Source organism: Equus caballus, chromosome 28, assembly GCF_041296265.1.
Source record: "Equus caballus isolate H_3958 breed thoroughbred chromosome 28, TB-T2T, whole genome shotgun sequence".
Classification (NCBI taxonomy): Eukaryota; Metazoa; Chordata; class Mammalia; order Perissodactyla; family Equidae; genus Equus; species Equus caballus.
In genome coordinates, this window is record NC_091711.1 from 47,774,357 (window position 1) to 47,787,965 (window position 13,609).

At 56.1% G+C, this 13,609-nt stretch overlaps 1 protein-coding gene across 2 annotated transcripts in view; it reads right to left on the bottom strand.

The window, feature by feature from the left end:
• The window catches only part of CELSR1 (cadherin EGF LAG seven-pass G-type receptor 1), a 148,099-nt gene that overhangs the window by 72,914 nt on the left and 61,576 nt on the right, over positions 1–13,609 (bottom strand). For both annotated transcript variants that reach the window (XM_023631339.2, XM_023631340.2), the window contains exon 3: positions 1,181–1,403. In XM_023631339.2, the coding sequence (XP_023487107.1) occupies positions 1,181–1,403 (223 nt within the window). The remainder of the gene's footprint in view (positions 1–1,180; positions 1,404–13,609) is intronic.

Here is a 13,609-nt window from a genome sequence, read left to right on the forward strand (position 1 = left end):
GGGACCAGAGTCATTTCTGATTCGCCCCTGCTACCCAGAGCGCCTCTCACACCACAGGTGCTCCATGAACGTGTGCTGGAGCAAACTGAGCACACGCGGCCCCACAGTGCTCACCACCACTGTGAACGCACCACTGTGACACACCTGCGGTCCTCAGAATGGCCCAGGCCTGCTGTGGGAGGGCCTGCCCGCCCCGTCGCCCAGGGCGCTCACCCATATCTTCCAGCTATCCTTTCCCTGGAGTCAGCCAGCCCATACTCCCGGCTCCCTTGGGTCTCAGGGCAACAGGGGTACATCCCAGCCACTTACCTAGAAGACCAGGCCTCGCCCGCCAAGCGCTCTGGGGTGCGGCTCACGACAGCACTCCACGGGGCCTGCTGGCTACACTGCAGCCCTCAGCCGTTCAGAGGCAGGACCCCAGGAGAGGAGCCCGCTCCTCTGAGATGCCCCCTTCTTCAAAGGGCAGCTCAGAGGAGGGCATAGGACACAACATTCCTACCAGAAAACTCTGTTGCCCTAAGGGGCCCCCTAAACACTGGCACGAAATGACCAAATATAAAATCCACCGTACTCTACGAAGCTAGACCTCATAGAAATCTTTAAAGTGGAAATGATAGATTTTTAAAAATTAAATTAAGCCTATATCTCTTGGAGAAAAAGGTGCAACAATAAAATAAGGACCACAGCACACAATAAGCCAGCATCATCGTGCTAACAGATCAAGGAACCAAAGCTGAAAGTGGTCAGGCCGCACCCCCTTGGGGTCAGGAACCCAAGTCGAGTCTGCCTGATTCCAAGCCGGCTGGTCCCTTTTCCCTCCATCTCTGGCCACTTGCATGTCAGAGATGCCCGAGTGCTGGCAAGTGAGCGGGACCAGAACAGCGAGGGCCAGCTTTGTGGGTGTGTGGCCTGGGCAGTCGGGCAGGGCCCCAGGCCTGGCTTAATGCTCTGTTGTTGCCAACTTGAAATTCTTAATTTTTGAACAAGGATCCCCCCATTCTCAATCTGCATGGGGCCCTGCAATTTAAGTAGGCAGGCCTACAGGCAGCACTGAGCAGAGCTACTCTGCTGGCAAAGAACTAGCAGTCGACGAGGTTTCTGTTGTCACCTGGAAGGATGAGAAGCGTGAGACCCAAGGGGCCCCTTTCCCAATGCTCCAGCAATAGGAATTCTTACTCACGTGAGGGAAATGGTGAAGTGGAAGCGCTGTCTCAGGCCTCGGAAGGTGACAAAGGACTGGGGCGGGAAGCTCCTGGTGGTCACCTCGCAGTAGGGCCTCTCGAACCCGCCGGGAGGGCACACGCAGTGGAAGCCGCCGATGAGCAGGTTCACGCAGGTGCCCCCATTCTTGCACACTCCGTTGGCACAGCGGCCCGAGCGAGCGTTCACCTCGCAGTGCTCCCCTGGGGACGAGAGCAGAGGCCAGAAGAGGTTACACTACCAGCCCAGGGAGGAGAAAACCAGCCCCCATGGCCCGGAACCATGAGCGACACAATCTGCTACCAAAAGAAATGACGAGATGGGGCCGAAGCTCGCGATAGGGCGTTTCTGAGAAGCACCCCAGAGTCCCTGAAATCAGACATGCGATGTTCTCATTGGAACTACGGCACCCAGCTGCTGGTGGGCAGTCTAAGGATGGTGGGTCAGAGGGTTCCCAGTAAGCACCCCTGGGGAGGTCTCCAGGAAGAAATGCATGAGGTGACGGAGTCACACGAACCCTGCCCCTGCCCCAGGCCTGCCAGGGCCCCCATACTACAGATGGCAGAGGAGCGCGCAGCAACAAACACTTCTCAGCATTCAGCCCCATTCTGAACACCCCGCTGGCTGAGCCAGGCTCTCTCTTGCGAGAGAATGACCTAGAAATAAGGAGACTAAGAAGACGGCCTCATGCCAACCCCACACACCCATGTCTGCTGGGACGGCTGAGCACACCAGAGCCTTGACCTAGGCTCTGGGCACGCCAGGATCACACTGCGCCCTAGGGCCACCTGCTCGGCTGGCCTCCTGCCGTGCCCGCCGTCCCCACTGCCTCTCATGCACACCTTCCGGCCCGTTCAACGCTGGATTCCAATTGGTTCCCAGTCATGTCTGTCTCTCCCACTGGCCTGTGAGCTCCCCGAGGGCAATGCCTCTGTGCTCCAGTGTCCTCCCCTGAGCCTAACCCCTCAGTGATGGGAGGGTTCCAGAAGCTTTCCCAGAAAGACTGACCCCGCCTGCCCCCAGGCATGGCTCCTGAGAAGGTAGATCTCCGCCCGGAGTCTGTTTCTCAGGGAGGCCGACCTCCGACCGTGTGGATTTTAGCGAGCTCAATAATTGATCAGTGTAAGAAAATCCTTTCCGTCCTCAAGGGAACATCTCAAATGAGCTTTTTGAGGAGCAGGGGAAACTGATCCGTAGTTAGCATAACAATCATCAGAAAGCAACGGTGCTCCTGAGAAATCTGAGTCTTCCTCTCCTTCCCCCAAGGACCCCCCCATCTTCACCTCCAGGTTGCAACACCTAAGAATGCCTAACAGCTAGGCGGAGGTAAGCCCAGTCTGAGCCCCGTGAAAACAAGGAGGAAAGCAGAAATCACGGATGTCTCCCTGAATCACGACCGTGCAGGGCAGTGATCTCCAGGGCTGAGCCCACCCCGGGGGCCAGGCAGGGCTCGGGTGGGTTCTTTTTCCTCCCCCTGCTTCCAACCAGGCAGGTCAAGGCAGCAGAGGCCAGAGGCCCCAGCCAGGCCATCCACCTGGGCTGGGGCTGCCCCCCAGGGTCGTGTGGCCAGAGAGGTTTCACACCCGCTCAGAAGGGAAAGAAAAAGGATGGCAGACCCTGCCCTCGGCTCCGCCATCCATGGAAACCATTTCATCCCCCCGGCCCGGCTCCTGGGTTACCAGGGTGCCCTGCCGGCCACATAAGGCTGGGTTCCAGCACTCTGCCAGGCAGGCTGTGCACATACACACACATGCACAACCTCACATATGTGCCCACACATGCATACACACACAACTACACACCTTACACATGTGTCTACACACATGCACACATGGCTTCACACTCATACCTGCACGCTCACACTCTTACACACACCCTCACTCACACGCAGTCACACCCTCACACACACTCACTCGAGCTAGTCAGTGCTCCTGGCCTCTTCTCCAGGTGGGCGGCCTGTAGTCTTCTTGAATTCCATGCATTAATTTTAAATGCTTAGCTTAAGGCGTATTTGTTCTTCTTCACAGACTTCAAATTCTCTAATCTCTACTTTTAAAATATATGTGACATTTGGGAGTGTTTGCTTTCCAAGTTCCAGCTTGGCATGTCGGTGGCCAAGTACAGCGTATTGTGGGAGAATAAAGCTGCTGTGAGAGCACAGGGCGGGGTGCGCCCCTCGAACCGTGACCTCGAACAAAGGGAGGCCCAGTACAGCCCTTCCCACAGCGCTCGCCCTGAGGTGTTCCAGCATGCCACCCATCCGGGCTCTGGTCCAGGTGGTCCAACACTCGCCCAGATGGAAGGGAGGCGCCGCGTCCCCACCGCCAGCCACCACTGCTTCCTCGCTCTGCCTTCGCCGTTGACAGGGACCTCTCACCCAAGGGCTCCCTTTCCTCGCCTGGCCTCTGCGATGTCCTGGAAAAGACCACCTCCCACTGTGGCCCAGAGAGAGGAAGGCCCCATGCACCCACTGGGAGAGCTCTGCTCAATTCCGGAAGATCTGAATGTGACTTTCCTGCCCAGGACTCTTGCTTCCAGATACGGTTTTTAGCGGCTGCAGGGAAACCGCAGGCGGCCCATGCGGACGGGAGGACGACAGCAGCCGGGACTCGTCCTGCCCAAGCCACGCGGGGACTACGCGTTCAGACACTGCGGATCGACCAGCTGCCTTTCAAGCATCTGGCTGTCCCGTAGAAAGGGTGTAATGAATGCGAGGGGTTACTCTGTCCCTCCACCAAAAGGATCCTGCTGTTTTAAATAAGCTACAGATAAAGCTAAGTCTCAACAAAGTACAAGAAATTTGGTGGCTTTAAACGACAGACATTTATTCTCTCAGTCCTGGTGGCCACAAGTCCAGAAGCAAGGTGTCGGCAGGGCCATGCTCCCTCTGGGGGCCCCAGTGGATCCTTTTGCCTTTTCTGGCTCCTGGTGGCTCCCGTGGTCCTTGGCCTGTGGCCGCATCGTCCCATCTCTGCCTTGTCATCACATGGCGGTCTTCCCCGCGTCTCAAATCTCCCTCTCCTTTCTCTTATAAGGACACCAGTCACTGGATTTAGGGTCTACCTGAAATCTAGGATGATTTCATCTTGAGAGCCTTAACTAATAACATGTGGAAAGACCCTATTTCCAAACGAGGCCTCATTCTGAGGTTCTGGACACCAGTTTGGGGGGATACCACTCAATCGACTATAGCAACCCTCTGTGTTTGTCCTAAAATTACAGTCATAGTAAGTTTTGACCTCTGCAAACACAGCGCCCTGAGGTGAGGCAGCACTGACCCTGCGGGGCTGTGTTCCCCAGCTTCCAGAGTGACTGGCCAGGCTCTGGTTTCTCTGCCCTCGGGAGACGCTCCTCCCTAGCCTTTTCCGCCCAGCCAGTAAGGAGTGGAGCACTGGGCCAGGCCCACACACCCAACCTTCCAACCACTGCTCCCCTTGTTATCTCCCCTGCAAACCCAGACCTCAACTCTGACCTTCCCCTCGCCAAACCTGTTCTCCTCCAGGTCACCCACATGGGGAAGGGTCCTGCCATCTGTCCAGGGATGCAAGCCACCCTCCTTCTCCCTTGTCCCCATCAGTGCCATCTCCCAGAGTCCCGTGTCATGATCTCCACGGCCACCCGCACCCTAGGCTATGCCGCCCCCATCTGCACAAGCACAGTGGCTTCCCCTCCGCACCCAGCCGCTCTTCACCTCACAAACTGCCTGCTCTCCGCAGAACACCAGAGAGAGCTTTTCAGAATGCTGACCGGGCCACGTGCTGGCTTAGAATCAATGCCGCTGCTCCGTGAAGACCCGCTACCCCCACCTCGGGGCCTAGCCCTCAGCCACATGCCCAGCCCCATCTGCATCACACTCGCCCACTGCACATACGTGGTCTCTGGCCTAACAGCAGCTGGGCATTCAGTGGGCTAATGTAAGTGGCCCTGTACACACCCGGTAGGTACATACTCATACATGCTCACCACTATCAACAATGATAACCCAACAGTGACCATATTCCTCTGAGCCTGGCATCCTCTCTCCTGGCCTCTGCATAGCTTCTCCGTGCCTGGATGCTGTGCCATCTCAGGCACGCCCCCCAACAGGAGGCTTCGCCTGCCGGCCTCACCAGGTCCAGGGCGCCCATGGCAGACTCTGATGGATGCAGAATCTCCCCTGTCTAGTGAGCACCCATCCCAGCTCCAGGGTGACACCCACCATGCGACTGTTCGTTAGCATCTGTCTCTGCAGGCTCTGGGGCAGGGGCACGTCTGTTTTGGGGCCAAGTCTAAGAATATCCAGCACACAGAGGATGCCTAATGCATGCCTTCTGTGTGTATACAGGGCCTACGATGACCGCCCAGCACAGAGAGGGGGCCTGACAGACGCCAGACATGGAGAGTGCGCCCGATGAGTGCCCGGCACACAAGCAGGCACTCAACGGATGCCTGTGAAATGAAGTCATAAATGCCAGGATTTCCCCAATTCCAAGCCAGTGATTAACGCTTGTACAAAATTATAAAACCTACATGATTCACGTAGTTGATTCAAATATGCTGATGTAATGAATGAAGAATTATCTTACACTTGAACACGAACTTAGGCTTTTTCTCCAGCGTGTCTTCTGCGCGGTGGTGTGCTGGCAAATCCTACCAGCCAGCCCTCCGCCAGGAGAGCCCTCACCTATGACACTTGCCTATATCCACAATGTACCTGCCCACGTCACGGCCAATTCCAAGCTACCAATTTGACATCACTGAACTCAGTTGGGAAGAGATGTGAAAGGATAGTTTTTAATTCTTAAAATCATTTTACTGGAAGTAAATAATTTGGATCAAGTTTAGTGAGCCCTATATCTTTAATTTTTTTTATAAAGCTCTTAGAAGAAACATTACTTTAATAAAACAAATGTTCTCGGATGTGCTTACTATCAAGATTTAATTGTATCTTTCCTTTTTTGGGAATTCTCAGTCCAAATAAATTTAGGCTTCTCCCTACGTCCTAGTGTTCTGCTTGGAGTCAAATGCTTGCTCTGAGTCATTCTAAACCTGGGAGAACACCCCATCCTCCTGCTGTGCACCCGCCCCACGCCAAGGATCGTGTTCACTTGAGCCAAGTGACAGCCTCGCTCAATAATGCATGCAGCGCGGCAGTCCCCCGATATGAGAGACGCAGGGCCCAGCCTCCTGGCCACGGCTGCAAACACAGAACCCCACATAGAAATTTCAGAAGGGACCTCCCCCCACCCCGGAAAAAGCATTCTTAACTGCAAAACAGAAGCTCCCAGGAGTCAAGGCCCCTCCAGCCCCCACGGCCTCATGTACATTCCCGTCACTGGATGCCTGTCCCATACCACCCTTGGGGCTGAGCGTGAGGGGACACTGCCTGTCTGCCTGGGGACCCCAGCCTGCAATGCCAGAGCCAAAGACCCTCGGTTTGAGGGCTTTAGTCCCCTGGAGAAGCCCCAGCTTCACGGGGCTTAGGCCAAGGGCTCCCCTGCAAGGCGTGTGCTGAGAGCACAGGGTTCCAGAGGACAGGGTGAGGCCCGGCCACACCCCAGCTGGGTCCGTCCCTGCACAGTTCTCACGGCGCCCTGCTCTGGGAACTCTTACATGCCCCCATCTTACAGACGAGGAAACTGAGGCTCGGCGCAGTGTATAAAACATACTACTTCTTGTATGCAACGAAAAAATATTCTTTAAAATTAAGGGAAATAGAGGAGAAACCCAGTGCCAGGGTGGGAGAGCCTCTGAGCTGGGCTCTGCAGGAATGTCTGTGGAAGGTGGAGAGAGGAGTACAGAGACCACTCAGGCCCAGTGAGGGCCCAGTGAGGGCCCAGCAGAGGCACAGGACCCACAGGTGGAAGCCAGACACTGGGTGACAGGCGCCCACCTGGTCAGGTCTATGAACACAGAAGTGGGTAACGGAGCCTTGGCCTCACTACATAGAGAACGGGTGGGGAAGCGGGGCACGGCCGAGGGAAGGGAGAAGGCATAGGATCGGGGGTGTGTGTGTGTGTGTGCGCTTGTGGTGTGTGTGCAGAGTATGTGTAGTGTGTGGTGTATGTCTGTGGGGGGTGTGTGTGTGTGTGTGGTGCATGGGTGGTGTGTGTGGTGTATGCATGGTGTGCGGTATGTGTGCACACGTGTGTTGTGATGGTCCAGGCAGGTCTGGGAGAGAAGGGCAGGGCTGGAACCAGAGAGATGCTGACATGAACCAGTTCCTGCGCCTGCCAAGAATTTGCCCTGGACGCTGCTCCCAGATAGGGGGAAGAGAGAGGCCTAGGCCTGCGGGGAGAGGGAGCACAGCCGGGCCGAGACCCTCAGGCCTGGAGGGAAAAGACGAATAAATATTTGATGACTTAAGTTTTTCAATAAATAAAGAGACAATTGCCTTCTAGTCCTAAGAAACAGCTAAGGGCTTCGAACTAGAAAAACTAGAATTTCCAGAGGCCGCGAGGGTAGGACTCGGGCATGAAGCATCTTTGCACTTGAGGCCTGAAGTTTAGGCAGAATTAAAGACACGCGTGGCCCGCAGAGAACGGGGTGTCCGGAGGGAGTGTAGCGCCGGGAGACGCGGACACGGACAATTCAGAGTCGGTCCTCAGACACAAACACACCGACCTGAAGACAACCCCAGGCCCTCCGTCCTCACTGGACGTGAGGATACAGAGAGGGGTCCGGCATCCTAACAAGAAGACAGGATCCAACAGCCTGACTCCCATCAGCAGCTTCATGACCCGAGGAAGCACAAAGGGCAGGGTACACTGCAGGGTCTGAAAAAGGGAGGGTGCGTCACAAATAATTAGACACTGTGAAAATTCGCCCACCCATCCTTCCATCCACCCAGGGCAACAGCATCCACTTCACCAAATCCCCCACAGCACCGAGGCCGGGGACAGAGGTTTCCAGAGCAAGCTCCTGACCAGTGCCTCAGTTTCCCCGGCTAGAAATCCCTCCCTGAAGGCAGGATTTCTGTTCTTTGCCCTGGAGCCGTCCCCAGCACCTAGGAGGCTGGTATCACGGTGAAATGAGCTAATTCTGTGAAGCTCTGAGCTGAGCACCCGGCATGGGGTGCTCTATTCTGACTCCCCGTTATTAACTGACTTCCTGAGACGGAGGCCTCCCCTGTCCAGCCCTGGCCCCTACAGCCCCTCTCCCCTGCCCCAGCTCTCTTCCAACCTTCCAACCTCTCAGTTCTGCTTCCATCACCTCCTATGGCCCCTCCCAAGTTTCAAACTTGTTTGATGGTCTCACCTCCTGGTGACCGGCTCTGCCCCGGAGCCCTCACCCCCATGGGGCCAGCAGCCAGGAGAGGCCTCTGCAAAGACCCTGACCCCCAACTCACCCCCCCTGACGCCCCACCAGGAGGGAGGGGAAGCCGGAAGTCCACACCACCTGTCCCAGGTGGGGCCTTCTTGGGATGAGTTCATTATTGTCTTCGAAGTAAATTCCGAGAGCCCCAGACACACCCATTTTTAAAAATACAAATAAAAAATGCATTCCGGCAGCAAAGAATAACAACCAGCTTACGCACGGCTTCGGTTTCCTTACAGGAGTCACCCACACACTGGAGGGGAGGAACCGGGTGAACCTGAATCGTCGGTGTGCATTTTAAACTCCTGGGGCTTCAAGCAGGATCCCAGCCCTTGGCCCGCCAGTCCCGGCCCGGAGCCACAGCTGGGGACCCCTCCTTTCAGAAAACGGTTGTCCTCCCCACCCTCCCTCTCCTCACACCCATCATTGGGTGGGGGCGGGGGGGGGGTGGGGAAAAAGGAACCAACCCTGAAGTGTGCTACACGGTGGCCCTATAAGGCATGCCCAGGCTCTAATTCCCCGAACCTGGGAATATCAGCTCAGACGGCAAGAGAGAAGATCGCCTCATGTGAGGATCTTGAGATGAGAAGACCCTCGTTATCGGGGTGGGCCCTCTGTAATCATACATGTCCTCACGAGGGAAGGGCAGGCAGAGTTTAGAGACAAGAGGAGGCCACGTGAGGACAGAGGCACAGATTGATGGGGCCACAAGCCAAGAACGCCAGAGGCCACCAGAGGCTGGAAGAGACAAGAAGGACCCTCCCCTGAAGCCGTCAGAGAGAGCGCGACCCTGCCGGCAGCTTGACGTCAGAATTCTGGTCTCTAATTCTCTAGAACAGAGAATTAACTTCTATCGTGGTAAGCCCCTGGTTTGTGGTCATTTATTACAGCAGTCAGGAAACGGCCACAAATCCTAAACACACCGAGGGAACCAGCCAGATTCAGCAGAAATCTTCTGGGGACAGTCCCCCAGAGAAAGCAGTGCCCCTTAAACCTCTCAGCATCTCTCGAGCCTCAGTGGACCCGGAGCCGCTGGAGAGAAAGCGCCCTCTTGTCCCCGAGGCCTGTGGGGTGCCCCAGCTGGCAGCAGCTGAGGACCCAGGAGGTGCCAAATGAACACAACACAGGTGGATTTCAAGAGTCTTGGCTGCCAGACTGGGGCGGGAGGAGGCCAACCAGAGGGGGCCCTGGACATGTGCACATGAGATGTCTGGGGCACTGGGGGAGGGTCAGCCGAGCTGACCACCAGGACCTGACGCCCAGAACCCCAGCTCGACTCCCTCAACAAGACGCTTCCAGCCCCCTAAAAGCAAAGGCAGGGTCTTCCTGAGCCAGGGGACGGGCGGGGTCATGGGTTCAGAAGGATATTGGATATTGGGTTCAGGAGGCTCCAGGACCCTGGATGAGGCAGAACCTGGAGGAGGGTCCTGACCTGGGCAGCCTGGGCCCCAGCCAATGTGCCCTGGGTGCTGATGGGACGCAGCCTTCACATTGCCCTGGGGCCCGAACCCACACTGAGAAGCCAGAGTCCCAACATGGGGTCGTCCAGGGCTCCCGTGTGCCCTTCTGGGCTCCTGCAGCTGCCACTCTCCAGGGACCATGGGGGGGGGGCTACACAGCCTGAGAACAGCCTTGTCAAGAGGCCCCCAGCTTTAGGAGAGGTCCCCCGGGGAGCCCCTGGGATGGCCAGCCTCTCGGCCAGGACGTCCGTCCTACCTATCTCAAGAACCAGCTCCAGGAGGACATCTCGGACATAGGACCATGATTTAGTTCTAAGGACACAGGGACATCAGAGGGAGGGAGCGAGGGCGGGCCTGGGAAAGTCTCCTAGAGAGAGGGGATGGGCAGGTGGGGATGGGCCAGCCCTGCACCCTGGGGGAAAGGGAGGCACAGGGCTCGGCCCCTGCTGGTGGGCATGGCACTAAGGGGTGGGTGAGGGAGGGAGGGAGGGAGGGAGGCTGAGGGTCTGGGCATGCTCCTGCTGACCGTGCGGAAGACGACCTATGGGTGGAAGGTAAACCTGGTAGCTGTGTGCAGCGGGGCTGGAAAGGCGGCCCCACTCCTTTATCAGTTCGTAGGGAAACCGCGCCAACTCTCAAACAGCAACGTGTCCAAACTCAGCTGGAATGCTAACTAAAGCCTTAATCACCCATGCAAACAGCAGCTCAGCACCCCCCACCGATGGCTCGAATTCCTCTTCCTGCGTGGTGCTGGGAGGAGAGAGAGTTCCTTGGGACAGATCAATGTCCAGAAAAAAGAGCACCTATTCACCCAGAGTCAGGAGAACAGCCAGAGTGCCCTCCTTAACACAAACTCCCTCCCTCCAGCTGTGCGTGGCCAGCTCTATGGAGCAAGCCTTGCCTCGCCTCATTACCCTGGCCCCGCAGGCCCCCCACCCCGGGAGTGTGACAGAGAGATGTCTGTCTGTCTGCACCAGGGAAAGCTCAGGAGGGGGCAACGGGCAGTGGGTGCGAGCAGAGAATACTCTCCCTGGGGAAGTTTGGGGCTGTCACTCTCGGGCCAGGGGCTCAAACTGGACTCCCAGCAATGCCCGATGGCCCGCCACGCTGTGCCTCCAGAGAAACGGTGGGGGACAGCCAGCCCCCACCACGGTGCCGATGGCAAAGGCCTCGCTTACTCATCTTCCCACAAATATTTACGAGTGCCAAGTGGTGCCAGACACTGGTGGGAGCCGGGAGTGTGGTCAGCAGAATGAGGAAGCCCCCAAGGACATCCATGTCCCACACCCCGAAGCGTGAGGTTGTGACCTCACATTGCCAGAGGGACTTCGCAGGGGTGTTCAATTAGGGATCCTGAGACAGGGAGCTTGTCCTGGATGACTGGGGGCCTGAGGTGATGACAAGGGTCCTCAAGAGGCACAGGGGAGCATGAGGGTCAGCAGTGGGAGCTGTGAGGACAGAGCAGAGGCTGGAGTGAGGTGAGGCCGGGCCATGAGCCAAGCAGTGCAGGCGGCCTCTGAGGCTGGAAAAGGAGAGAGTCCCCCAGAGCCTCCAGAAGGGACTTAGAAGAAATGTGTACTGTTTCAGCCACTCGTCTGTGGCACTTTGTAACAGCAGCCGCAGGACACCAGCTGACGGGTGAACGGGGAAGCCCAGTCCTTGCTGTCACGGAGCCCACATTCTGGCTGTTTCTGCAGAAGCAGCTGCTCTCCACAGGCACACGCCCCGGACGCCCACAGCCTGCACTGCGGGGACCCAGCAGGACCCAGCCAGGAGCCCCATCCTGGCATGGTGTGACATCACAGGGAGGTCCTGACTGCATGTGGCACGTCCTTGGGTCACTTAACCGGCCACAGTCAGACATCTCAGTGTATGCTTTTGCTCCTTGCTGACGCAGGCCCTGCACCCAGCTATCCCAACCTCCGAGAAGCTGGCTGGGTGGGACGTGGGGAACTTCCGTGCTCTTGTGTTCAGAAGTCTAAAGGCAAATAAACCACAGAAGCCTGTCCCCTGCCCAGGAGCACCCTCTGGTTCAGCAGAAGCTCCACAAGCATGTTGACAAGAAGTGGTCACCACCACCGACCACCGGAAGCCCTGAAGCAAGTGGAATTGCGTCCTCCCAGATCACACGCTCAAGTTCTGACCTCTGGTACCTGTGAATGCCACCTTATTGGGAAATAGGTCCTGGGGTCAAGTTAAAATGAGATTATACTGGATTACGGTGGGTCCTAAACCAATGACGAGTGTCCTTATAAAAAGAGGGGAATTTGGACAAAGGCACAATATACACAGGGAGAAGGCAGTCAGAGGACAGAAGCAGAGACTGGAGGGGCACATCTATGAGCCAAGGAACACCTGAGGCCTCCGAAACCCAGGAGAGGCAGGAAGGGTGGTCCGCTGGAGCCTCCCGGGGGAAAGCGAGCTTGTTGACACCGAGATCTTGGACTTCTGGCTCCAGAACTGTGGGAGAAACTGTTTCTGTTGTTTGAAGCTACCCAGTTTGTGGTCTGTTGTCACAGAAGCCCCGAGGAGGAACGCAGGCCTATCTGAGGATCATCCTTGTCCCCGGCGGCCGGCTGTGCACACACGCGCTGACCATGGGAGGAGGACGCTAATTCTGTCCGTCAAAAGCCCCAGCATTTGGGGCAAAGAATTTCATGGAAGAGGACAGGGGATACCTAGTTAAATTTATCCACACCGAGATCTCTCAGTATATGATTTTAATGGAAAATGAAGACACCCAGAAGCAATAATGCCCTGGCTTCACGATAATGTACCAGAGAAAGGTTGGAATCTGTAGAAAGAGCTAAATGGAAAGACTTGGAAAGGTGCTAAAGGGAGAAAAACTTGAAGTAATCCTGAATATCTGAAAAGTACAATTTCCTAAGAAAGGATTCTGTTTCTGCTTTCTTTGAGATTTTAATTATAGGCTAGGTAATGATTTTTATTTCAGATGATAATTAACTCTCTGGTTTAAGGACTAAATTCAACTTGACGAGGAATATTCCGAAGTGGGGCTTTAATCCCGTAAATTGAAGGAGGTGCTGGCAAACCTGACTTCTCCATGTATTAGGGGAACGTCACCCGGCAGCGTGAGAGCGCGGCTCAGAACGCGCGCAGCGTTTCCAGTCTGACGGAGGCATAGGGCTTTTGGCTCGGGACCGTTTATTTAGTATATTAGTGTATCACAGGATGATGGAAACACCATTACTCTGGCAGAAGAATTCAAGACAAAACGTAGAGTTGGAGTAATGAGCGTGTTTTATAACAGAATCAGAGAAGAGCCAGAATTGATTTTAAACTTTCTCCCACGAACAGAAAAGATGATTAGATTTTTACACTAAAAGTTTCCCTGGCCTTGAACCTACACAGAATGTCCTGACCATGAGGAGCTCATCATGGGGGACGGACAGTCAGGGCCCCCAGCCCTGGGGACCCCGGTCACCATGGGGACAGTCAGCATGCCAGGAAGGCCCTTGCCCAGGACAACTGTCATGTCCCACCCCGGGGTAGTTACACCAACTCAAGCACAGCATCCTAAGAGGCCACTGCCCCACTGACTCCCAAACCAGGCTGAATCCCGCCTGAGGAGCATCCGTTGCGATGCAGCGTCCAGCAGCGTGGGCACCTGGAGCCTGGGGGCAGCTGCGTGC